The sequence below is a fragment of the Lissotriton helveticus genome, chromosome 4_1 (genome assembly GCF_964261635.1).
Source record: "Lissotriton helveticus chromosome 4_1, aLisHel1.1, whole genome shotgun sequence".
Taxonomy (NCBI): domain Eukaryota; kingdom Metazoa; phylum Chordata; class Amphibia; order Caudata; family Salamandridae; genus Lissotriton; species Lissotriton helveticus.
In genome coordinates, this window is record NC_136063.1 from 290,966,442 (window position 1) to 290,990,178 (window position 23,737).

The following is a 23,737-nucleotide window of genomic DNA, read 5'->3' on the forward strand; positions in this document are numbered from 1 at the left end:
GAAACACCGCGAAGCTGAAGAAAGGCCGAACGGAAGTATCTTGTACTCGTACGAATTTCCTAACCATTGAAATTGTAGATAACGACGATGAGGGGCAAAAATTGTCACAGAGAGATAAGCAGCTTTGAGATCTAGACGAACCATCCAGTCGCCCTCTTGAAGCAAGTCGCGCAGAAGATGGATGCCCTCCATCTTGAAATGGCGGTAAACCACTCCGCCGTTGAAATCCTTTAAATTGAGGACCAAACGAGACCCGCCCCCTTTTTTCTGTACGAGAAATACATTGCTGACGAAACCTCTGGGATGTGGAGTTGGTGGCACAATGGCCCCTTTGGCCAGAAGAGAGGCGATCTCTGCGGAGATAACCTCTTGATCTTGTTGGGAAAAAACCAAGAGGACGCGGCCGAAGATGCTGGTGAGGGCGAGAGTAAAACTCTATCTTGTACCCTTGTACCGTCTCCAGCACCCAGGCATCTTTCGAGATCAATTGCCAATTGTGGAGAAAAGATTGCACTCTGCCCCCCAAAACCACATTGGAAGCGAGAATCAAGCTCACCTGAGGCGGAATCTGGACATCCTCCCTGGTTCCCATTGTAACCTCTTTTTCCGTAATTTCCTCTACCCTTCCTGGAGGGATAGAAACTAGACTTGTTGCCGGAATATGTCTGATTTCCACGCTGGGACTTATTGCCTCGCTGCGAGGCTTGATCCGCTCCACGGCCGGACGAACGTCCCCTTCGTCCGGCCCTTCCAAAAAGTGGACGAAAAGCTCTACGGAGGTTGGGTTGGGCCTTATCCAACCCACTGAAGGTGGAAACAAACTTCATTAACTCTTTCAGCAAAGGAGCTCCGAAAAGCAAGCCTTGAGCCTGGGGACCAGATTCTGAGGAGGCCAGGTCAGTCAACCTGGCGTCTAGCTTCATGAGGATAGAACGGCGTCGTTCTGAAGATAGAGCGCAATTCGCATTGCCAAGAATGCAAACTGCGCGTTGGGACCACCCAACCAGTTCGTCGGGGTCAATTAACGCTCCTGATTCCTTGGCTCGGTAGGCCATATCCAAAATTTTAGTGAGAGGTCCCAACATATCCAAAAGTTTATCTTGACATGAACGCCAAGAACGATCCCCTTAGTTGGGTCTTTTGCATATTTCTTCATGTAGGTGATCATAGTCGGATCCACCTCAGGAGTAAGTGCCAGCTTGTTGGAGAGATCGGGACGAGGGCACTCAGAGCGCAAACGCGCCCGCACCTCCTTCTCAAAAGGGGTGTGAATATGGTACTGGACATACTCTGCTACCTCAGGAGAGGGCAGCCATGAAGAAGAGTTCAGATGTACTATATCCGCAGGGTCAAAAGTCAAAACTTGAGGAGTCGAAGGGGCATCCACAAAATGTTCTTTCCTAACCTTTTTAGAAGGAGGCGGCTTCACTGGTTCAGAAGAAGAGGATGATGAAGACGAACCATTGTCAGAATCAGAGGATGGAGAGTCACATGGTGGAGCAGAACGCTTTTTAGCTGCCGGAGCAGAAGATAAAGTTTTCGCCAACTTAGCAAAGTCAGAATGATGTGGGTTTTTTGGCGACTTCTTACTGCGCCCAGAGGAAGGAGGCAACCAGCCCTGTTGGGCAGCATACTCAGACAAATGCTTCTTCAAAGGCGCAATCGCCTGAAATAATGCCTGACCCATAAAGTCATCCATGGAGGCAGACGGCTCTTCCTCATTGTAATACTCATACCCATCATCATCATAATAGTCAGCCATAGCGACAAAAATGTATCAAAACAACAGTGCCCACTGTATGAAAAGTAAAGAATTCCAAATTATTTGAAAGGCCAAAGCCGAATTTGGGGGAGGGGAACCCCTAATGCAAGCAATTGAGTCAAACCTGACAAGCAAGGTATAATTTGTAAAAAGTGGAGGGAGGGCTTGCACTAAAAACAAGTCAAACCACTCTAGGCAGAGCCTATGCAACAATTTTACAACCCCTGTAATTAAATATATCAAATAGGGGCGTAATGGGGCTCAAGCGGCAGGCAGAGAATAGGGCACGGCGATAAAGAAGCTCCAAATGCTTCGAATTCCTCAGGGTACGACTAGCGCCTCAGAAATGCGTCGTCACAAACCAAAACAACCGCTGACGCGCATGCGCGAACAGCAGCCGGCCGATAGGAAGGACGCGCGACACACGCGCGTCTTTCCAGCCCCCAGAAACTCCTGCTCCACTGAAAAGAAGGAAGCGACACAGCGCGTCAAGAAAAGAGAGGCGAACACACGCTCTCACGGACAGCGGTCGAAGCCAAACACAGCCGCGGAAGACAGCGTACAGCAACACACCGCACGCGCTGCAAAATGAACAAAGCAAGCGCGATAGAATGCCAAATAAGCGCACAAAGCGTTAACAACCTACACAACAAAGCAGTACAGCAATAGTAAGTAAAAGTAATAAATGCACTTAACTGGCTGCGACAGCAGCAAAGAAAGAGGAAGTTATGACCTCTGAGACCCTATTTATACTATCTGAGTACTCATGGGTATTGTAGTTTTTCTTTACTGTGTACTGATTGGCTGCTGTTTTTCTCAGTAAAGAAATAGAGAAAGCATAATCGGAGCCTCCGTCCTGCCATAGAATTTAAAGGAAGAACATGTGTGATCAACTGCTGCAAATAGCACCCACTGCTATAGCCATACTTCCTCATCACTCATAAACTATCTCAAAATGGCCACATTACATGTATAACAAGCATTTGCAATGCAATAGGTCTCGCATTAGGAAAGTCTGAGCTATTGGTATTGTAAATGACAATTTTTTTATGTGTTGGTTTTGAAAATAGCAAAATTAATAGCTTTGTCATTTACAATGGCAATAGTTATAACTTTCGCAAATGTGACACCTATAGCATTTGTAATGCAATATGTGTTGTATTTACGTGACTTAGATGTATTGATATTACAAATAACAATGGCTTTTAATTTTTTTAAATAATTAATACTTAAATAAAAGTTATTGTAATTTAGAATGACAATAGCTTAAACGTTTGTAAATAACTTTTGTGAAGATTATGTTCAGTGTATTTTATTGTGAAGAAAATCTAAGAACAGAAGTGAAATATTAACATCTTTTTGTGACATTTGTAATAAAGCTTGAAACATTGAGAGAACATATTTGAACCAGTTATTGTTGAATGGTTGCACAGATTGATGATGTGGTGGTGCGGAGTGATGCTGTGGCGTTCAGTGATGCTGTGGTAGCGTATAGTGATGTTGTGGTGACCCTGAGTGATGCTGTGGTGGTGCTGAGTGAAGCTGTGGTGATGCAATGGATAGAGTGAGGGCGCTAGATAGAGTGAGGGCGCTAGATAGAGTGAGGGCGCAAGATAGCGTGAGGGCGCTAGATAGCGTGAGGGCGCTAGATAGCGTGAGGGCGCTAGATAGAGTGAGGGCGATAGACAGACAGAGTGAGGGCGATAGACAGACAGAGTGAAGGCGATAGACAGACAGAGTGAGGGCGATAGACAGACAGAGTGAGGGCGATAGACAGACAGAGTGAGGGCGATAGACAGACAGAGTGAGGGCGATAGACAGACAGAGTGAGGGCGAGAGACAGACAGAGTGAGGGCGATAGACAGACAGAGTGAGGGCGATAGACAGACAGAGTGAGGGCGATAGACAGACAGACTGAGGGCGATAGACAGACAGACTGAGGGCGATAGACAGACAGAGTGAGGGCGATAGACAGACAGTGTAATTATGTGGCGTGTAATTATGTATTTACAACAAGGGGTGGTGAGGGACAGAGTCTCTGAATTAAGCAGAATACTCTCAGCCAGTCAAGAGATCAGGGCTAGATCCAACACCGTTTTTTAGCTCATTGCACCATCCCAGTTTCAGAACCTGGCTGTATGCAAATTAGTCTGTCCCTGGCCCAGTGCATCATGGGAACAGGGCAGACCAGACTACAAAAGCCAATTCTTACACTGGGAAGGAAACAAGCTTCCGGGACCGGTTTCTGGCATTACAGCCGTCTTCGGCCCGGCTTGCTTGAATCCTGATGGTGCAATGAGCAAGGGACTCATGTCTGAGTATACCCTTCCACGCTTAGGGTGGACAAAAATATTTACAACAAGGGGTGGTGAGGGACAGAGTCTCTGAATTAAGCAGAATACTCTCACCCAGTCAAGAGATCAGGGCTAGATCCAACGCCGTTTTTTAGCTCATTGCACCATCCCAGTTTCAGAACCTGGCTGTATGCAAATTAGTCTGTCCCTGGCCCAGTGCATCATGGGAACAGGGCAGACCAGACTACAAAAGCCAATTCTTACACTGGGAAGGAAACAAGCTTCCGGGGACCGGTTTCTGGCATTACAGCCGTCTTCGCCCCGGCTTGCTTGAATCCTGATGGTGCAATGAGCAAGGGACTCATGTCTGAGTATACCCTTCCACGCTTAGGGTGGACAAAAATATTTACAACAAGGGGTGGTGAGGGACAGAGTCTCTGAATTAAGCAGAATACTCTCACCCAGTCAAGAGATCAGGGCTAGATCCAACACCGTTTTTTAGCTCATTGCACCATCCCAGTTTCAGAACCTGGCTGTATGCAAATTAGTCTGTCCCTGGCCCAGTGCATCATGGGAACAGGGCAGACCAGACTACAAAAGCCAATTCTTACACTGGGAAGGAAACAAGCTTCCAGGGACCGGTTTCTGGCATTACAGCCGTCTTCGGCCCGGCTTGCTTGAATCCTGATGGTGCAATGAGTAAGGGACTCATGTCTGAGTATACCCTTCCACGCTTAGGGTGGACAAAAATATTTACAACAAGGGGTGGTGAGGGACAGAGTCTCTGAATTAAGCAGAATACTCTCACCCAGTCAAGAGATCAGGGCTAGATCCAACACCGTTTTTTAGCTCATTGCACCATCCCAGTTTCAGAACCTGGCTGTATGCAAATGAGTCTGTCCCTGGCCCAGTGCATCATGGGAACAGGGCAGACCAGACTACAAAAGCCAATTCTTACACTGGGAAGGAAACAAGCTTCCGGGGACCGGTTTCTGGCATTACAGCCGTCTTCGGCCCGGCTTGCTTGAATCCTGATGGTGCAATGAGCAAGGGACTCATGTCTGAGTATATCCTTCCACGCTTAGGGTGGACAAAAATATTTACAACAAAGGGTGGTGAGGGACAGAGTCTCTGAATTAAGCAGAATACTCTCACCCAGTCAAGAGATCAGGGCTAGATCCAACACCGTTTTTAGCTCATTGCACCATCCCAGTTTCAGAACCTGGCTGTATGCAAATTAGTCTGTCCCTGGCCCAGTGCATCATGGGAACAGGGCAGACCAGACTACAAAAGCCAATTCTTACACTGGGAAGGAAACAAGCTTCCGGGGACCGGTTTCTGGCATTACAGCCGTCTTCGGCCCGGCTTGCTTGAATCCTGATGGTGCAATGAGCAAGGGACTCATGTCTGAGTATACCCTTCCACGCTTAGGGTGGACAAAAATATTTACAACAAGGGGTGGTGAGGGACAGAGTCTCTGAATTAAGCAGAATACTCTCACCCGGTCAAGAGATCAGGGCTAGATCCAACACCGTTTTTTAGCTCATTGCACCATCCCAGTTTCAGAACCTGGCTGTATGCAAATGAGTCTGTCCCTGGCCCAGTGCATCATGGGAACAGGGCAGACCAGACTACAAAAGCCAATTCTTACACTGGGAAGGAAACAAGCTTCCGGGGACCGGTTTCTGGCATTACAGCCGTCTTCGGCCCGGCTTGCTTGAATCCTGATGGTGCAATGAGCAAGGGACTCATGTCTGAGTATACCCTTCCACGCTTAGGGTGGACAAAAATATTTACAACAAGGGGTGGTGAGGGACAGAGTCTCTGAATTAAGCAGAATACTCTCACCCAGTCAAGAGATCAGGGCTAGATCCAACACCGTTTTTAGCTCATTGCACCATCCCAGTTTCAGAACCTGGCTGTATGCAAATTAGTCTCTCCCTGGCCCAGTGCATCATGGGAACAGGGCAGACCAGACTACAAAAGCCAATTCTTACACTTGGAAGGAAACAAGCTTCCGGGGACCGGTTTCTGGCATTACAGCCGTCTTCGGCCCGGCTTGCTTGAATCCTGATGGTGCAATGAGCAAGGGACACATGCCTGAGTATACCCTTCCACGCTTAGGGTGGACAAAAATATTTACAACAAGGGGTGGTGAGGGACAGAGTCTCTGAATTAAGCAGAATACTCTCACCCAGTCAAGAGATCAGGGCTAGATCCAACACCGTTTTTTAGCTCATTGCACCATCCCAGTTTCAGAACCTGGCTGTATGCAAATTAGTCTGTTCCTGTCCCAGTGCATGATGGGAACAGGGCAAACCAAACTACCAAGCCAATTCTTATACTGGGAAGGAAACAAGCTTCCGGGGACCGGTTTCTGGCATTTCAGCCGTCGTCGGCCCGGCTTGCTTGAATCCTGATGGTGCAATGAGCAAGGGACTCACATCTGAGTATACCCTTCCACGCTTATGGTGGACAAAATGATTCAGAAAAGGGTGATGGATCAAGCCCTGATCTTTTGACTGGGTAGGAGTGTTCTGCTTAATTCAGATGCTCTGTCCATCACCACCCCCTTTTATGAATCGTTTTGGCCACTACAAGTGTGGAAGGGTATGCTCAGACATGAGTCCCTTGCTCACTGCACCATCAGGATTCAAGCAAGCCGGGCCAAAGACGGCGGCAATGCCAGAAACCGGTCCCCGGAAGCTTGTTTCCTTTCCAGTAAAGAATTGGCTCGGTAGTTTGGTCTGCCCTGTTCCCATCATGCACGGGGACAGGAACAGACTAATTTGCATGTAGCCAGGTTCTGAGCTGGGATGGTGCAGTGAGCTAAACAAACGGTGATGGATCAATCCCTGATCTGTTGACTGGGTAGGAGTGTTCTGATTAACTCAGATACTCTGTCCATCACCACCCCCTTTTTGAAATTATTTTGGCCACCATGAGTGAGTCCCTTGCTCATTGCACCATCAGGATTCAAGCCAGCCGGGCCGAAGACGGCTGTAATGCCAGAAACCGGTCCCCGGAAGCTTGTTTCCTTCCCAGTGTAAGAATTGGCTTTTGTAGTCTGGTCTGCCCTGTTCCCATGATGCACTGGGCCAGGGACAGACTAATTTGCATACAGCCAGGTTCTGAAACTGGGATGGTGCAATGAGCTAAAAAACGGTGTTGGATCTAGCCCTGATCTCTTGACTGGGTGAGAGTACTCTGCTTAATTCAGAGACTCTGTCCATCACCACCCCTTGTTGTAAATAATTTTGTCCACCCTAAGCGTGGAAGGGTATGCTCAGATGTGAGTCCCTTGCTCATTGCACCATCAGGATTCAAGCAAGCCGGGCCGAAGACGGCTGTAATGCCAGAAACTGGTCCCCGGAAGCTTGTTTCCTTCCCAGTGTAAGAATTGGCTTTTGTAGTCTGGTCTGCCCTGTTCCCATGATGCACTGGGCCAGGGACAGACTAATTTGCATACAGCCAGGTTCTGAAACTGGGATGGTGCAATGAGCTAAAAAATGGTGTTGGATCTAGCCCTGATCTCTTGACTGGGTGAGAGTACTCTGCTTAATTCAGAGACTCTGTCCATCACCAACCCTTGTTGTAAATAATTTTGTCCACCCTAAGCGTGGAAGGGTATACTCAGATGTGAGTCCCTTGCTAATTGCACCATCAGGATTCAAGCAAGCCGAGCCGAAGACGGCTGTAATGCCAGAAACCGGTCCCCGGAAGCTTGTTTCCTTCCCAGTGTAAGAATTGGCTTTTGTAGTCTGGTCTGCCCTGTTCCCATGATGCACTGGGCCAGGGACAGACTAATTTGCATACAGCCAGGTTCTGAAACTGGGATGGTGCAATGAGCTAAAAAAACGGTGTTGGATCTAGCCCTGATCTCTTGACTGGGTGAGAGTACTCTGCTTAATTCAGAGACTCTGTCCATCACCACCCCTTGTTGTAAATAATTTTGTCCACCCTAAGCGTGGAAGGGTATACTCAGATGTGAGTCCCTTGCTCATTGCACCATCAGGATTCAAGCAAGCCGGGCCGAAGACGGCTGTAATGCCAGAAACCGGTCCCCGGAAGCTTGTTTCCTTCCCAGTGTAAGAATTGGGTTTTGTAGTCTGGTCTGCCCTGTTCCCATGATGCACTGGGCCAGGGACAGACTAATTTGCATACAGCCAGGTTCTGAAACTGGGATGGTGCAATGAGCTAAAAAACGGTGTTGGATCTAGCCCTGATCTCTTGACTGGGTGAGAGTACTCTGCTTAATTCAGAGACTCTGTCCATCACCACCCCTTGTTGTAAATAATTTTGTCCACCCTAAGCGTGGAAGGGTATACTCAGATGTGAGTCCCTTGCTCATTGCACCATCAGGATTCAAGCAAGCCGGGCCGAAGACGGCTGTAATGCCAGAAACCGGTCCCCGGAAGCTTGTTTCCTTCCCAGTGTAAGAATTGGCTTTTGTAGTCTGGTCTGCCCTGTTCCCATGATGCACTGGGCCAGGGACAGACTAATTTGCATACAGCCAGGTTCTGAAACTGGGATGGTGCAATGAGCTAAAAAACGGTGTTGGATCTAGCCCTGATCTCTTGACTGGGTGAGAGTACTCTGCTTAATTCAGAGACTCTGTCCATCACCACCCCTTGTTGTAAATATTTTGTCCACCCTAAGCGTGGAAGGGTATACTCAGATGTGAGTCCCTTGCTCATTGCACCATCAGGATTCAAGCAAGCCGGGCCGAAGACGGCTGTAATGCCAGAAACCGGTCCCCGGAAGCTTGTTTCCTTCCCAGTGTAAGAATTGGCTTTTGTAGTCTGGTCTGCCCTGTTCCCATGATGCACTGGGCCAGGGACAGACTAATTTGCATACAGCCAGGTTCTGAAACTGGGATGGTGCAATGAGCTAAAAAACGGTGTTGGATCTAGCCCTGATCTCTTGACTGGGTGAGAGTACTCTGCTTAATTCAGAGACTCTGTCCATCACCACCCCTTGTTGTAAATAATTTTGTCCACCCTAAGCGTGGAAGGGTATACTCAGATGTGAGTCCCTTCCTCTTTGCACCATCAGGATTCAAGCAAGCCGGGCCGAAGACGGCTGTAATGCCAGAAACCGGTCCCCGGAAGCTTGTTTCCTTCCCAGTGTAAGAATTGGCTTTTGTAGTCTGGTCTGCCCTGTTCCCATGATGCACTGGGCCAGGGACAGACTAATTTGCATACAGCCAGGTTCTGAAACTGGGATGGTGCAATGAGCTAAAAAACGGTGTTGGGTCTAGCCCTGATCTCTTGACTGGGTGAGAGTACTCTGCTTAATTCAGAGACTCTGTCCATCACCACCCCTTGTTGTAAATAATTTTGTCCACCCTAAGCGTGGAAGGGTATACTCAGATGTGAGTCCCTTGCTCATTGCACCATCAGGATTCAAGCAAGCCGGGCCGAAGACGGCTGTAATGCCAGAAACCGGTCCCCGGAAGCTTGTTTCCTTCCCAGTGTAAGAATTGGCTTTTGTAGTCTGGTCTGCCCTGTTCCCATGATGCACTGGGCCAGGGACAGACTAATTTGCATACAGCCAGGTTCTGAAACTGGGATGGTGCAATGAGCTAAAAAACGGTGTTGGATCTAGCCCTGATCTCTTGACTGGGTGAGAGTACTCTGCTTAATTCAGAGACTCTGTCCATCACCACCCCTTGTTGTAAATAATTTTGTCCACCCTAAGCGTGGAAGGGTATACTCAGATGTGAGTCCCTTGCTCATTGCACCATCAGGATTCAAGCAAGCCGGGCCGAAGACGGCTGTAATGCCAGAAACCGGTCCCCGGAAGCTTGTTTCCTTCCCAGTGTAAGAATTGGCTTTTGTAGTCTGGTCTGCCCTGTTCCCATGATGCACTGGGCCAGGGACAGACTAATTTGCATACAGCCAGGTTCTGAAACTGGGATGGTGCAATGAGCTAAAAAACGGTGTTGGATCTAGCCCTGATCTCTTGACTGGGTGAGAGTACTCTGCTTAATTCAGAGACTCTGTCCATCACCACCCCTTGTTGTAAATAATTTTGTCCACCCTAAGCGTGGAAGGGTATACTCAGATGTGAGTCCCTTGCTCATTGCACCATCAGGATTCAAGCAAGCCGGGCCGAAGACGGCTGTAATGCCAGAAACCGGTCCCCGGAAGCTTGTTTCCTTCCCAGTGTAAGAATTGGCTTTTGTAGTCTGGTCTGCCCTGTTCCCATGATGCACTGGGCCAGGGACAGACTAATTTGCATACAGCCAGGTTCTGAAACTGGGATGGTGCAATGAGTTAAAAAACGGTGTTGGATCTAGCCCTGATCTCTTGACTGGGTGAGAGTACTCTGCTTAATTCAGAGACTCTGTCCATCACCACCCCTTGTTGTAAATAATTTTGTCCACCCTAAGCGTGGAAGGGTATACTCAGATGTGAGTCCCTTGCTCATTGCACCATCAGGATTCAAGCAAGCCAGGCCGAAGACGGCTGTAATGCCAGAAACCGGTCCCCGGAAGCTTGTTTCCTTCCCAGTGTAAGAATTGGCTTTTGTAGTCTGGTCTGCCCTGTTCCCATGATGCACTGGGCCAGGGACAGACTAATTTGCATACAGCCAGGTTCTGAAACTGGGATGGTGCAATGAGCTAAAAAACGGTGTTGGATCTAGCCCTGATCTCTTGACTGGGTGAGAGTACTCTGCTTAATTCAGAGACTCTGTCCATCACCACCCCTTGTTGTAAATAATTTTGTCCACCCTAGGCGTGGAAGGGTATACTCAGATGTGAGTCCCTTGCTCATTGCACCATCAGGATTCAAGCAAGCCGGGCCGAAGACGGCTGTAATGCCAGAAACCGGTCCCCGGAAGCTTGTTTCCTTCCCAGTGTAAGAATTGGCTTTTGTAGTCTGGTCTGCCCTGTTCCCATGATGCACTGGGCCAGGGACAGACTAATTTGCATACAGCCAGGTTCTGAAACTGGGATGGTGCAATGAGCTAAAAAACGGTGTTGGATCTAGCCCTGATCTCTTGACTGGGTGAGAGTACTCTGCTTAATTCAGAGACTCTGTCCATCACCACCCCTTGTTGTAAATAATTTTGTCCACCCTAGGCGTGGAAGGGTATACTCAGATGTGAGTCCCTTGCTCATTGCACCATCAGGATTCAAGCAAGCCGGGCCGAAGACGGCTGTAATGCCAGAAACCGGTCCCCGGAAGCTTGTTTCCTTCCCAGTGTAAGAATTGGCTTTTGTAGTCTGGTCTGCCCTGTTCCCATGATGCACTGGGCCAGGGACAGACTAATTTGCATACAGCCAGGTTCTGAAACTGGGATGGTGCAATGAGCTAAAAAACGGTGTTGGATCTAGCCCTGATCTCTTGACTGGGTGAGAGTACTCTGCTTAATTCAGAGACTCTGTCCATCACCACCCCTTGTTGTAAATAATTAAGTGTAATTATGTGGCACTGAGTGTTATTGTGTGGAGTGTCTGTTGCATTCAGTAGTGTAATTATGTGGTGTGTAAGTATGTGGCACTGAGTGGTATTTGGAGTGTATGTTGCGTTGAGCGCAGTGTAATTATGTAGCATATAATTATGTGGCACTGAGTGGTATTGTGTGGAGTGTATGTTGTATTCAGTAGAGTGTAATTGTGTGGTGTGTAATTATGTGGCACTGAGTGGTATTGTGTGGAGTGTATGTTGCATTGAGTGCAGTGTTCATTGCACACACATAGCGCCACTGTTTGGTAAAGTGAAAGCGCCAAGGAGATGTAAAAAGTCACGTACCAGGCGCACACAAACACACAATGGCGAGATGGCAAGTGTAAAGGATATATATGTGTGTTGAGCACTGGAAGATTAAGTGCTGTGTCCGATTAATTACAAATGATTTATCAACATTGGGAGGCTGATAAACCAAGCGGACTAGCACAAATTTGAGCCTGTGACTATTGGGTGTGGCACATATTCCTGCAGTTCGTAGGCACACTACTACGCTCAGCTATCAAACCAGAATATAAAGCACCGCAATGTACATCATTGCGCACCCATAGCGCCGCGGTTTGGTAAAGTGAAAGCGCCAAGGAGATGTAAAAAGTCACGTACCAGGCGCACACAAGCACACACCTCTTTACATTGCTGCCTCTAAAATATTGCAGTAGTGTCCGGGAACGATCAGGCAGATGTGGCCACTGGCTGTTCCCCCCTGCGTGGTATGGTAATTATTGTATATATCTATACTATAGCGCTAACATCATTGTGCACACATAGCGCTGCGGTTTAAGTAAGTGACCAGTGGCTTGCTCATATTCCATACATCTGTATCCCGTGTGCTTTTTGTAGCACCTCCTAGTAAAGAGCTATAATATTTACTGGCTAGCCTATAAAACAAGCAGCGGGTATTCTCGTGCTGTCGCTCCAGGCAGCCAGTGTCCAGTCCCAGGCTGCAAGGGCTTCCAGATCACATTGCTCAGACGCTGGGACTCGAGCGAGCACTAAAGTGACATGTTTCGGATAGGTGCGCAATAGCATTGAGCTGTGGGGCGCGATAACGAGACAGGGTGACAGTTTCAGCATCCATGTGACAGGCAAGATAAAAGCAGGACAAGAGCTGCATGTAGCGCCGCATACCGTACAAAGAGCCGTTGCAGGGCATCCGATGCGTGCAGGTTGGCAGCCTAGAAGTGCTCCCAGGGTCCCTAGCACAACTCCCGGAGGCTGCTGTGGTCTGGAGCGCCACACACATACCATCCCAAGGGTGAAGGCAAAGCGAGGGGCGGGTCCGCATCCTTCACTGAGCGCTAAGTGAGAGGCATGGGATGTGGGTAGAGGTCACGCCGCGGGAGCTGGCGGGCACATGGTGGAGGAGATGCCCAGCAGGAGGGATGCCCAGCTGAGGTTGCTGGCAACTACATTTTCAAGGGGTGTGGAAGGTGCTCCCCAGGGAGTTTAATACAAGTTATGCTCTGACACTAATCGTCCCCGCACTCACCTCTCAGCGCCGCCTCTTCTCCCCAGTGATGTATAGCTGAAATGGGCGCCTCGCTGCCCAAGAAGGTGGATGGAGGTGGCCCCCGATCATTCCTGCACTTCCGGTTTGCCCTCGTGGCTGATAGGAGGGGGCATACCGCACCAACGCAATTCAAATCGATGTAAGGTTACCGTGGCACAGGGCACAAAGGGGGCATGCCGCAACAACGTGATTAAAAGCATTTAAAGCTCCCCGGGCATAAACTTGCCTTCTGCTGGGGCGGGACTATGTCCCCCAGCATTCCTACACTTCCTGTTTACCCTCAGTGGTGGGGAGGAGGGGCCACGTCGCAAAAACGTGCTTGATAGCTCTTTAAGCATTCCGTGGCAGGGACGCTCCTGGGACAAAGGCGGGTCGGTCTTTCGCCTGACGAAGAGATGGCAATAAAAATAAACCAGGAGTCTGGGGAGAGAAGCGGAGGGGGCTTGAGGCACATTGCCGGTGCCTGCCCCCGCCGCCTACCAATCTGTGCAGCCGCCACCACCGTGGGACGAGAGGAGCCCAAGAGACCCGGTGAGTGGGGTCGGGGGGCTGTGTGTGTGCGCGTGAGTGGGGAGGGAGGGTGTGTGTGTGTGTGTGTGTGTGTGTGTGTGGCTGTGTGTGTGGCGGTGTGAGTGGCTGTGTGTGTGGCTGTGTGTGTGGCTGTGTGTGTGGCTGTGTGTGTGGCTGTGTGGTGTGTGTGGCTGTGTGTGCTGGGAATCTGAGGCAGGAGATGTGCACGACGCCGGCCTAGACGTGCGCGTCTACGGACACCAATCGCCGCGCGTGCCCGACCCCTGTCTCAGATTCCCAGGAGACGGGCGACATAAGTTGTCGAGCTGGACGCAATGCGTCGCTCCAGCTCGACCTAAAAAGAGTAGACGGGACTCTGTAACAAAAATGGACGCTTCCTTGAGGAACCCGTAAAGTTTTAGAAAAGTTTTCTTTTTCTCAACTTTTGAAATTTTGCATACATGCTCCACTTAACAGCATACACACAAAGTGGTAAAATTGTTACTTCCACTTCAAAACCCTATGCTTGTCAACCCTTGCTTTATGCAGATTGCAGAATGTAAATAATGATTAAGCATACTTGCAAACGGTGACTGCAAGCCTGCCTTTCTATTGCACTAAAGAACTATGCGATTTTGTACGTTTATCAGAGCCTGTGGCTCGGAATCCAGGGGCACATTGCATAGGGTCAATGGAAAGTCCTCAAGCCGGTCACTGTTCAACCAGCTACTTCGTGTCTCCTACTACCCTGGCTGGGACAGAGTACACTGAAGAACAGGTAACCTGCGCAGGCTTTGTGTAAAAACCCGGATACACAGTGTGAAAACCGTGCAACCTGCTCGCCGTTTATTCAGAGACCTTTGACAAAAATGTAAACATGAATTCCGTCTTTAGAGCAGAATAACCTTTTCAAATGAACTTCTTTGATATTTTGACATATCTGTTTAGTCCATTCTTCTTATTGCCAAAGAGGTCTTCGGTGAAATATGACTCGAAATGTTTAGTAAATATCGCATTTCTTCAGCAAAATGGTCTCTAAAACAACCCGAGGTCGTCCGTAGGACTGGCGACACAGTGTATCTTGCAGCTGCTAGCAACTGCTCGTCTTTCCCGCAGGCCCCCTGTCTAAATACCATTGTGATATCAGGCTCTCTGAGAGAGCCATTAGCGTGAATATCTGGATTATAATTCTGGTTATTCACTGTTGTGACTCCGCAGCACCGGTGTCACTGGGGCCGGTAGCCATTTTACTTGTTGGATGTGGGTCTCTACAGGAAGGGATTTATTTTTTAAATGTTTGTATTATAATCCAATACGTGGATAAATGCAAATTCATTTCATAGATAAAATACACATCGCAAAACATCCATAGCCTTACAAAAGAAGCAAACAAATCCCCCCGGCCCTCACTTACCTACCTCCGGCCACAGAAACGCTGGAACACGCACACCGCAAGTCGGCCTGGAGCGCGCCTCGGAAGAGACGCGGGAGGACAGGAGCGTGACGCGCGTGAACGTGCACGTTGACGTTCCCGCGCGTTCACGGACGCTACTTCGTGTCTCCTACTGCCCTGGCTGGGACAGAGTACACTGAAGAACAGGTAACCTGCGCAGGCTTTGTGTAAAAACCGGGCTACACAGTGTGAAAACCGTGCAGCCTGCTCGCCGTTTATTCAAAGACCTTTGACAAAAATTATAAACATGAATTCTGTCTTTAGAGCAGAATAACCTTTTCAAATGCACTTCTTTGTTATTTTGACATATCTGTTTAGTCCATTCTTCTTATTGCCAAAGAGGTCTTTGGTGAAATATGACTCGAAATGTTTAGTAAATATCACATTTCTTCAGCAAAATGGTCTCTAAAACAACCTGAGGCCGTCCGTAGGACCGGCGACACAGTGTATCTTGCAGCTGCTAGCAACTGCTCGTCTTTCCCGCAGGCCCCCTGTCTAAATACCATTGTGATATCAGGCTCTCTGAGAGAGCCATTAGCGTGAATATCTGGATTATAATTCTGGTTATTCACTGTTGTGACTCCGCAGCACCGGTGTCACTGGGGCCGGTAGCCATTTTACATGTTGGATGCGGGTCTCTACAGGAAGGGATTTATTTTTTAAATGTTTGTATTACAATCCAATACGTGGATAAATGCAAATTCATTTCATAGATAAAATACACATCGCAAAACATCCATAGCCTTACAAAACAAGCAAACAAATCCCCCCTGCCCTCACTTACCTACCTCCGGCCACAGAAATGCTGGAACACGCACACCGCAAGTCGGCCTGGAGCGCGCCTCGGAAGAGACGCAGGAGGACAGGAGCGTGACGCGCGTGAATGTGCACGTTGACGTTCCCGCGCGTTCACGGACCTGAGTTGGCTCGTGCCCAGGTTTGGAGCTGCTCGTTCACAGCTCTGACTCCCTTGGCAGGTAGGAAGGCAGCTATAAGTCTCGTTGGCGACAGCGCTTCGCGCTGCAACGCCAGCGAGACCTAAAAAGGTGAAGTGTCATGACACATAAAACAAGCATTGGAAATGCAATAGGTCTCGCAGCATTAGAGTTAGTGCTTTTAGAATTGTTTATGGTTTTTTTTGTAAATCTTTAGCATTTTTGTTTCCTGTAGCCAATGCTAAAGAATTAAAAAAAAAAAACCATAAAATTTTTTCTAAAAGCTCTAACTCAAATGCTCCGAGACCTATTCCACTGTGTGAGGGTGAGGGGTTGAGGGTGAGTGAGGGTGAGTGAGGGTGAGTGAGGGTGAGTGAGGGTGGGTGAGGGTGAGTGAGGGTGAGGGGTTGAGGGTGAGTGAGAGTGAGGGTGAGGGTGAGTGAGGGTGAGTAAGGGTGAGGGTGAGTGAGGGTGAGTGTGAGTGAGGGTGAGTGAGGGTTTGGGTGAGTGAGGGTGAGTAAGGGTGAGGGTGAGGGTGAGTGAGGGTGAGTGTGAGTGAGGGTGAGTGAGGGTGAGTGAGGGTGAGGGTGAGTGAGGGTGAGGGGTTGATGTTGAGGGTGAGGGGTTGAGGGTGAGTGAGGGTGAGTGAGGGGTTGAGGGTGAGTGAGGGTGAGGGTGAGTGAGGGTGAGGGGTTGAGGGTGAGTGAGGGGTTGAGGGTGAGTGAGGGTGAGGGGTTGAGGGTGAGTGAGGGTGAGGGGTTGAGGGTGAGTGAGGGTGAGGGGTTGAGGGTGAGTGAGGGTGAGTGAGGGTGATGGGTTGAGGGTGAGTGAGGGTGTGTGAGGGTGAGGGGGTATTGGTGAGAGGGTGAGGGGGTGTGAGGGTGAGGGTGAGTGGGTGTGTGAGGGTGTGTGAGGGTGAGTGGGTGTGTGAGGGTGAGTGAAGGGGTGTGAGGGTGGGTGAGGGTGGGTGAGGGTGGGTGAGAGGGTGGGTGTGTCTGCTCACAAAACCAGAGCTTTCAACACAACTATCTTTTGTGTGCAAGAGGGACACATCTTGCAAGGCAGGCACAGAGAATTTCGGAACTGGCTGCATATTTGAAATGCATCAGTTCAGTGTGCAGCTACTAGAACTCACCAATGAGATTGTGCTTTTATCTTGCTTGTCATAGCCACAGGCTTTCTGCTGCAAATTTTAATGAAAAAATTGCACCGAAGAGCCTCACATATAAAAGTGGACTACACAAAGTTTTTAGTATGGTCTCCAGTTTTACCCCCATATTCTCCGCAGTGAAGAGGTTTAGAATTCCACTGTAACTACGATAATTGGCCGCATTTAATCAAAAACTGTTTGTGCAGACAAGGAATGCTTTCCACTTTTACCTCTGTGTAGTCTCTTTCAAGTGAAGGGAGTATTATCTAACCTAGGTGTGGCTCAGGGGATTCCCGTGCAGAAGGCAGATCGAGGACAAGCCAAGCGTCTGCAATGAATGAAGGCTCTCTCAGGAGCCAACACACGGTCATTGCTTTTGTGACCCCCATCTCTCCTTCAGCAAGATCACTAGCCCGTACAGAGAGTGACAGTGCAGACTGGCACTCTGTGAAACTCTCCCTGCTCTTTGGTGCATGAGACCTGGGCAAAAGTTGACCGAGCGCAAACTTCACAGCAATGTAAAGAGCTGGTAAGGGAAGGTGTCGGGAAGCAGAAAGCAGTGAAAGTTCGCTAAATCTGAAGGAAAGAAAAGCGTGCAGAACAGAAGGGCTGCGGAGGAGGGGTGGCAGCTGCTCCTGCACTGCACACTTGAGGAGGAGTATTCACCAACGCACTCAAAGCACAAGACGAGAGGGAGTCTGTATATGTGTGTTAGATATTTACCCTGAACACAGCGGCATAAAAAACGGTGACCTACCTGTAGAGGCACAAGATTTCCATATACAAAACAAGCATTGGCGCCGCGCAGCTTTAAAAGTGACGCCGTGCTGAAATAAAACAAGAAAGGAAACAAGACGGAGGGAAGAGAGGGGAGGGGGGAGGAGAAATGCGACACGGCGGGAAGGGGAGGGGGCGGAGCGGGTACAATAAACAAGACGGAGGAATCAAAAACTGTTTGTGCAGACAAGGAATGCTTTCCACTTTTACCTCTGTGTAGTCTCTTTCAAGTGAAGGGAGTATTATCTAACCTAGGTGTGGCTCAGGGGATTCCCGTGCAGAAGGCAGAAACAAGCATTGGCAAGAAAGAGAAAATGCGAGAGACATGGAGGGAGAGTGGGAGGGAAAGAGAAGACGGAAGAGCAACAAGCTCTCGGCATTGCGTGGCGGGGGTGGGGGGCAGGGGAGCGGGGCACGTCGAGTCGCAACAAAAAAAAGTCAGCAGCTGCGAAATGAACTGGAGACAGGGCTGACACCATTAAGCTGCCACCAGCACGCTCGCCTTACTGAATTGCAGAAGTTATCTTTGGCGTGGATAGCGTGTAAAGCTTAAGAATTATACCGCTAAAACGTTAGGTTTTGCGCAGCAACAGTAGTAAAGGAGCCTTGAGCTACGGAAAGAGTGAGTAGGTCTTCAGCCATGACTTGCACACTGGAAGGTTTATGGAAACAAGCATTGGCGAGAAAGAGAAAATGCGAGAGACATGGAGGGAGAGTGGGAGGGAAAGAGAAGACGGAAGAGCAACAAGCTCTCGGCATTGCGTGGTGGGGGGGGCAGGGGAGCGGGGCACGTCGAGTCGCAACAAAAAAAAAGTCAGCAGCTGCGAAATGAACTGGAGACAGGGCTGACACCATTAAGCCGCCACCAGCACGCTCTCCTTACTGAATTGCAGAAGTTATCTCTGGCGTGGATAGCGTGAATAGCCTGTAAATCTTAAAAATGATAACGCTAAAACGTCCGGTTTTGCGCAGCAACAGTAGTAAAGGAGCCTTGAGCTACGGAAAGAGTGAGTAGGTCTTCAGCCATGACTCGCACACTGGAAGGTTTACGGAAACAAGCATTGGCGAGAAAGAGAAAATGCGAGAGACATGGAGGGAGGGTGGGAGGGAAAGAGAAGACGGAAGATAAACAAGCTCTCGGCGTGGCGGAGGGGGGGGGCGGGTGAGCAAGGGAGCGGGGCACGTCGAGTCGCAACAAAAAAAAAGACCACGATAGATGCAACAGAACAACAACAAGACGGAGGGAAGAGAGGGGAGGGGGGAGGAGAAATGCGACAAGGCGGGAAGGGGCAGGCAGGATGACTCAGGGGAGGGGGCGGAGCGGGGCAGAGCGGCATGTGGGTGTGAAGAAGCCGGGCCTTTGAAGTGAAGCTAAGCTTCACTTCAAAGGTGTCGGAGGAATGCGGGCGGCTGTGCACGCGCTTTTAAGCTCAATGCACATGCGCATTGAGCTTAAAAGTCACGGGCACTGCAAGGAATCGCCACGATTCCTTGCAAGTTAGATAAAGTCTGGATGAGCCCCTATAGTCTCGCTTGCTCGATGCGCATGCGCATCGACAGGCGAGACCTAAAAAACAGGCAAGTGCCGCAGGTGACTTTCTTTCACGCAAAAAATATGCGACCATTTTGAAGTGTGCTTAATGTTTAAAAGAACTAGGAAACCAAACCACAGTCTTACGTTATAGAAGGTGTGTACGTTATGACTTTAATTTCTTTTAAAGTCGCCGAGCCATAAAACGTTATCCTTTTTACTTGAACAGTTTACTCCATGTCGTTTTTCTTCAGCGTATTGCTAATAAATAATCTAAAATAATGTAATTATTTTGTCATATTTAAATGTTTCTATCCGTTACACTTTTTTCGAAAGTAGATTTTACATTTTAGAAGCTGCCTGTGATGGGTAAAAAACTCCCAAAGGTAAAATCATAATAACGTTTAGTACTCATGCTGAGGATTGACGTGTTTGTCCTTCGTTTGTGTCTAGCGGTGACAGGCGATCCAGGCTGCGCCCAATTATGGCGTCATGAGAGGTGAAGCCGGCGTTCCGGGCCTAGCAACTGCGGAAGGTGACAATATGGAGGCGGCCCGTCGGGCTGCGGGGGAGGTGGGCGGCACCGGGGAGTAGTCGTGTCGCTGCGGCTCTCCTTACCCCACCCGCTCCCATGGCGGCCGTGCCGCTGGGCGACCGGATCCGCGCCGTGCTGGACGTGGCGCTGCGGGTTCCCTGCATTTTCATCATTGACGCCATCTTCAACTCGTATCGTGACCCGAGTGCGGGTCGCCTGGACATCGCTGCCCAGATCCTGCTGCGTCTCTTGGGTAAGCAGTGTTTACATCGGGGAGGAGACAGTGAATGCTAGTCGGGGATAGGGGGCGATAGGTTGCTCTGCTGATCTATTTTCTGATCTACAAGTGTCGGTCTCCATTAATTAAGACCCCTTGCTTTTGTAGATTAGTAATGCTCCTTTGATTGATAAACGAGGGCCGGCTGTTGGCATGGGCGAGCAGTGCCTAGGCACAGGGAGTCAAGCTTCAGCTGGGCGAAAAGAACTGTTCAATAGATAGCCGCCCCCCTGTTCCTTGGCTCCAGTGATTTCGTTTAAAGTGCCACTAATCGTTTTTAATGTGCCACAGACGCTGTTTTAGTACCCTATCGGCCGTCTAACTTGTCACCCCACGCATCTATCTCTAACCATATGTGGACACACATCAACACCCCCCTCCCTAACCCAGCAAACGGTTTTGAACTCGCCTCACAGTGCTACGTTGTGTGTGTCAGGTGACCTGGAGAAGATGCGTGTTTTGAGGCAAGTTGCTGACTGATGTAACCAGCTGGAGTTTGGCCGGTGAAAAGCGTCTGTTGTTACATTTTATTTCCCAGCAGTAGCAAGGGCAGCAAAAATCTTTTTCGCCCTGGGCGCTACTGGAGCAAGGGCCTGCTCATAACACTACAGCGTGTTTGTTTATACCACAGCACGACTGCTTCGAGCTTTTGTGCAACAGTTTGTTATGATTGGAAGGCATTTCTCAAACAGCACATTCATTGGAGTGAAAACGCGATGTAGTGTCTTTAGGTCATTTGACTTTTTCTATAGGGACCCAGGGCTCTGTTTAACTTCCCCCGAGATCATTTTGGTCACAATCCTAGGTGTAGGGGGCAGTGGGGGAAACAACTCTAGTTTGGGGGAGAGTCGTCTCACGAATTTTGCCTTCTTTGACTTTCCACGTGGTAAGTCAGTCGTTTTATTTTCTTACATGTCTACATTTTACAACCGAGAAATTGGAGTTTTTAAAAAGAAAATCAGTGGAATGCTTTTTGTCTCCATTGACACAAGTTGAACAAGGGGCAACTTTAGACGGGAAACCGGTAAAATAAAAGCATTTTTGGCTTAAAAAAATGGGAGTCTCCCGTGTGAATTGGCCCTGTTGGCAGGTATGTAGTTTATAGTAAGCCCTGCTTCTGTGCCAGACTATCCTCGTTTGAACGTTGGCACGTGTAGCGACTGGTGACTTGTAATTTCATTTGTTTCATCATTCTTGCGTTTTGGCTTAGAATTCAAAGACTAAAAAAATTATTGGGAAGCAATGAGAACGATTCTATGTTGCTTTTGAGAGCAGCTTTCAAGAGTTATATTAAGAGCTTAGTGTTGCATGATTTAGAAGCTAAAAGGGTAAATGATCTAAATGTTGTATCTGGAGCAGAAAGGTCAGAGGCACTAGTGCATAAGAGTTAATTTATGATTTAAGACGAGAAGTTATGATTTGGTGAGCAAGTGAAAACTTGGTAAAACAAGATAGTGAATGTAAAGTATTATTACTTTGGGCAAAGCAGAGGTTGCCTGGTACATGACACCCCACAACAATTAGAGGACCCGTCATCGTTATTCTGTAAGATGACTGGCCTTGGAGTGTTGAGTGACCACTCGATGATCACACCCAAAACTAGGACGTCAGCAACTATACTACTCTCTCGTGCTGTTCATCCAGAGTAAATTGTAGGAATCAGAATGTCGGTGCAACACATGAATGTTCAGCAAGCTGCCTAAATCAGCAATTCATGAAAAAACATAAAGAACATTACTTACTGTGATGTATTAGTAAACTTACTGCGCCTACTAGAAGGGGGCGAAATAGGATAATACAACTATACTTTATCTTAAAGTATCAAAGTCGTATTAGTTTATGCAGGCAACAACTAAATGCCTTTACTTGGGGACAACAGATACAAAATCATTCAAGAGTATATTAATATGCAATGACACAAGGAACATTGATTTCCTGTTTATGATGTGTGTAAATAAGAAATTACTGGCTGCCAGATTGCTCTTAAGTAAGGCTGGCCATTATTATTTTTTAATAACGGACATCCCTAGTCCGCACAGGTCTAGAATCTCATTCCTCCAGTCCCTTCTGTGGGCGCCTTGTACCCCTAAATTCTTACACCCTAAAATACATCTCAATAACCCACCCATGGATGAATGGATGGGTGGGTCAGCATGGTGTTAAACCTCCGTTTCATGAGGCCTTGTGTCCCAAGATAAGGTGCAACCCAGCATTTCAAAATCTCAGTCAAATCAAAAAGGAATGACCCAACATGCGTCCTGTTGCAGATTTACACAGTTGTAACTTAAAAAAAACTTAAAAGGTACAATGCATAATATTTGATTACAAAAACTGCTAAGATAGAGAGAAATCAAGTGTCATAAAGACTCGGTCCAGAAAATGATAAAGTCAGAGGAAAATGCTATGTCGCAAATTGCAGTGTAGGAAGCTGGCTTTGTATGTACTATGCCAAAGTAAGGTATAGTGTATACAGAGTCCAGGGAGTCCCCAAAGGTATAGCAAAGGCTAAATCAGGTAAGTGCTAACCGCTCTCTTTGTGGTAGTGTGAGCAAGCAGTTAGGCTTATCTAGAGGGTGGGTTATGCATTTATTGTATTCACTCAATCAGGGGCTGGTTACACACACTCAAGAGACAGAATCCAGATCAATTAGGTAAGTATAAAAAATATATACTTGTTTTATTTTGGAACCAACCAAGACTTGGCACAGGTGAATAAAATATACTTTCAAATGCAAGACTGTTCAAAGAAATGCAGTTGTGCTTGAAATTGCAATTTTTACAGGTTTGTATCACTTTAAAAATGCAGTTGGAATTATACAGTCAGTACTTTCTGATTACCTTTTAGCTACTTTCTGATTACTTTGAGTGCTGGGTGTGGTATGCCTAGATACCACACCTTAGAATTTCTACATACAAGGGCAGTACCACTTTTTAGGTTTTGCTTGGCAATGCGTACGAAGTACGCATGCGCTAGCAAAATCTTATGTCTTGCAGTGGGGAACAGGGACTCGCCCCCTGCTCCCATTGGCTAGCTCCATAAATGGAGGCTAGCCATTGGGAGCCGGATCTGTCCGTCAAGGCCGGACCAGATTCGGGGGCGTTCCCGACATTTTTTCCCTCTCCGCCTCTGCGATGTCGTCATCGCGGCGGTGGGCGGAGTTTCGTTTTTAAAAAAAATTTTGTTTGTTTTTCCCATTACGCGGCCGACAGCCGCTGGAGGAAGTCGAGGTGAGTGCTGCCGTTCCCTCCCCGTGTGTCCGTTCCGCCCCCCCCCTCCCCGTGTGAAAGTGGTTGCCTCACCCGCCTAGCCGTGCGTCCGTGTGCAGCTCAGTTTGCAGTTTTTACAGTGCCCGCCCCTCAGGTGTTCTCTTGACCCAGATGGCAGCGCTCCCTGCTCTGCCCTCATCAGCGCTCGCTCCTTACAACATGCCACCGGGCTCTTTCTTCCCGCTTCCAGAGTCTCTGTCCTCCACTAGTTGCTTTAATTTGCCCTTCACGTAATTCATGGGCCCTGGGGTGTTCCCTTTT

The 23,737-nt window shown here is 48.5% G+C and overlaps 1 protein-coding gene across 1 annotated transcript in view; it reads left to right on the forward strand.

The window, feature by feature from the left end:
• Positions 1 to 19,847: 19,847 nt before the first annotated feature.
• Positions 19,848 to 23,737, forward strand: part of RNF139 (ring finger protein 139) — a 29,674-nt gene continuing 25,784 nt past the window's right edge. The window contains exon 1 of the mRNA XM_078686793.1: positions 19,848 to 20,185. Coding sequence (XP_078542919.1) covers positions 20,029 to 20,185 — 157 coding nt within the window. The 5' untranslated portion in view covers positions 19,848 to 20,028. The remainder of the gene's footprint in view (positions 20,186 to 23,737) is intronic.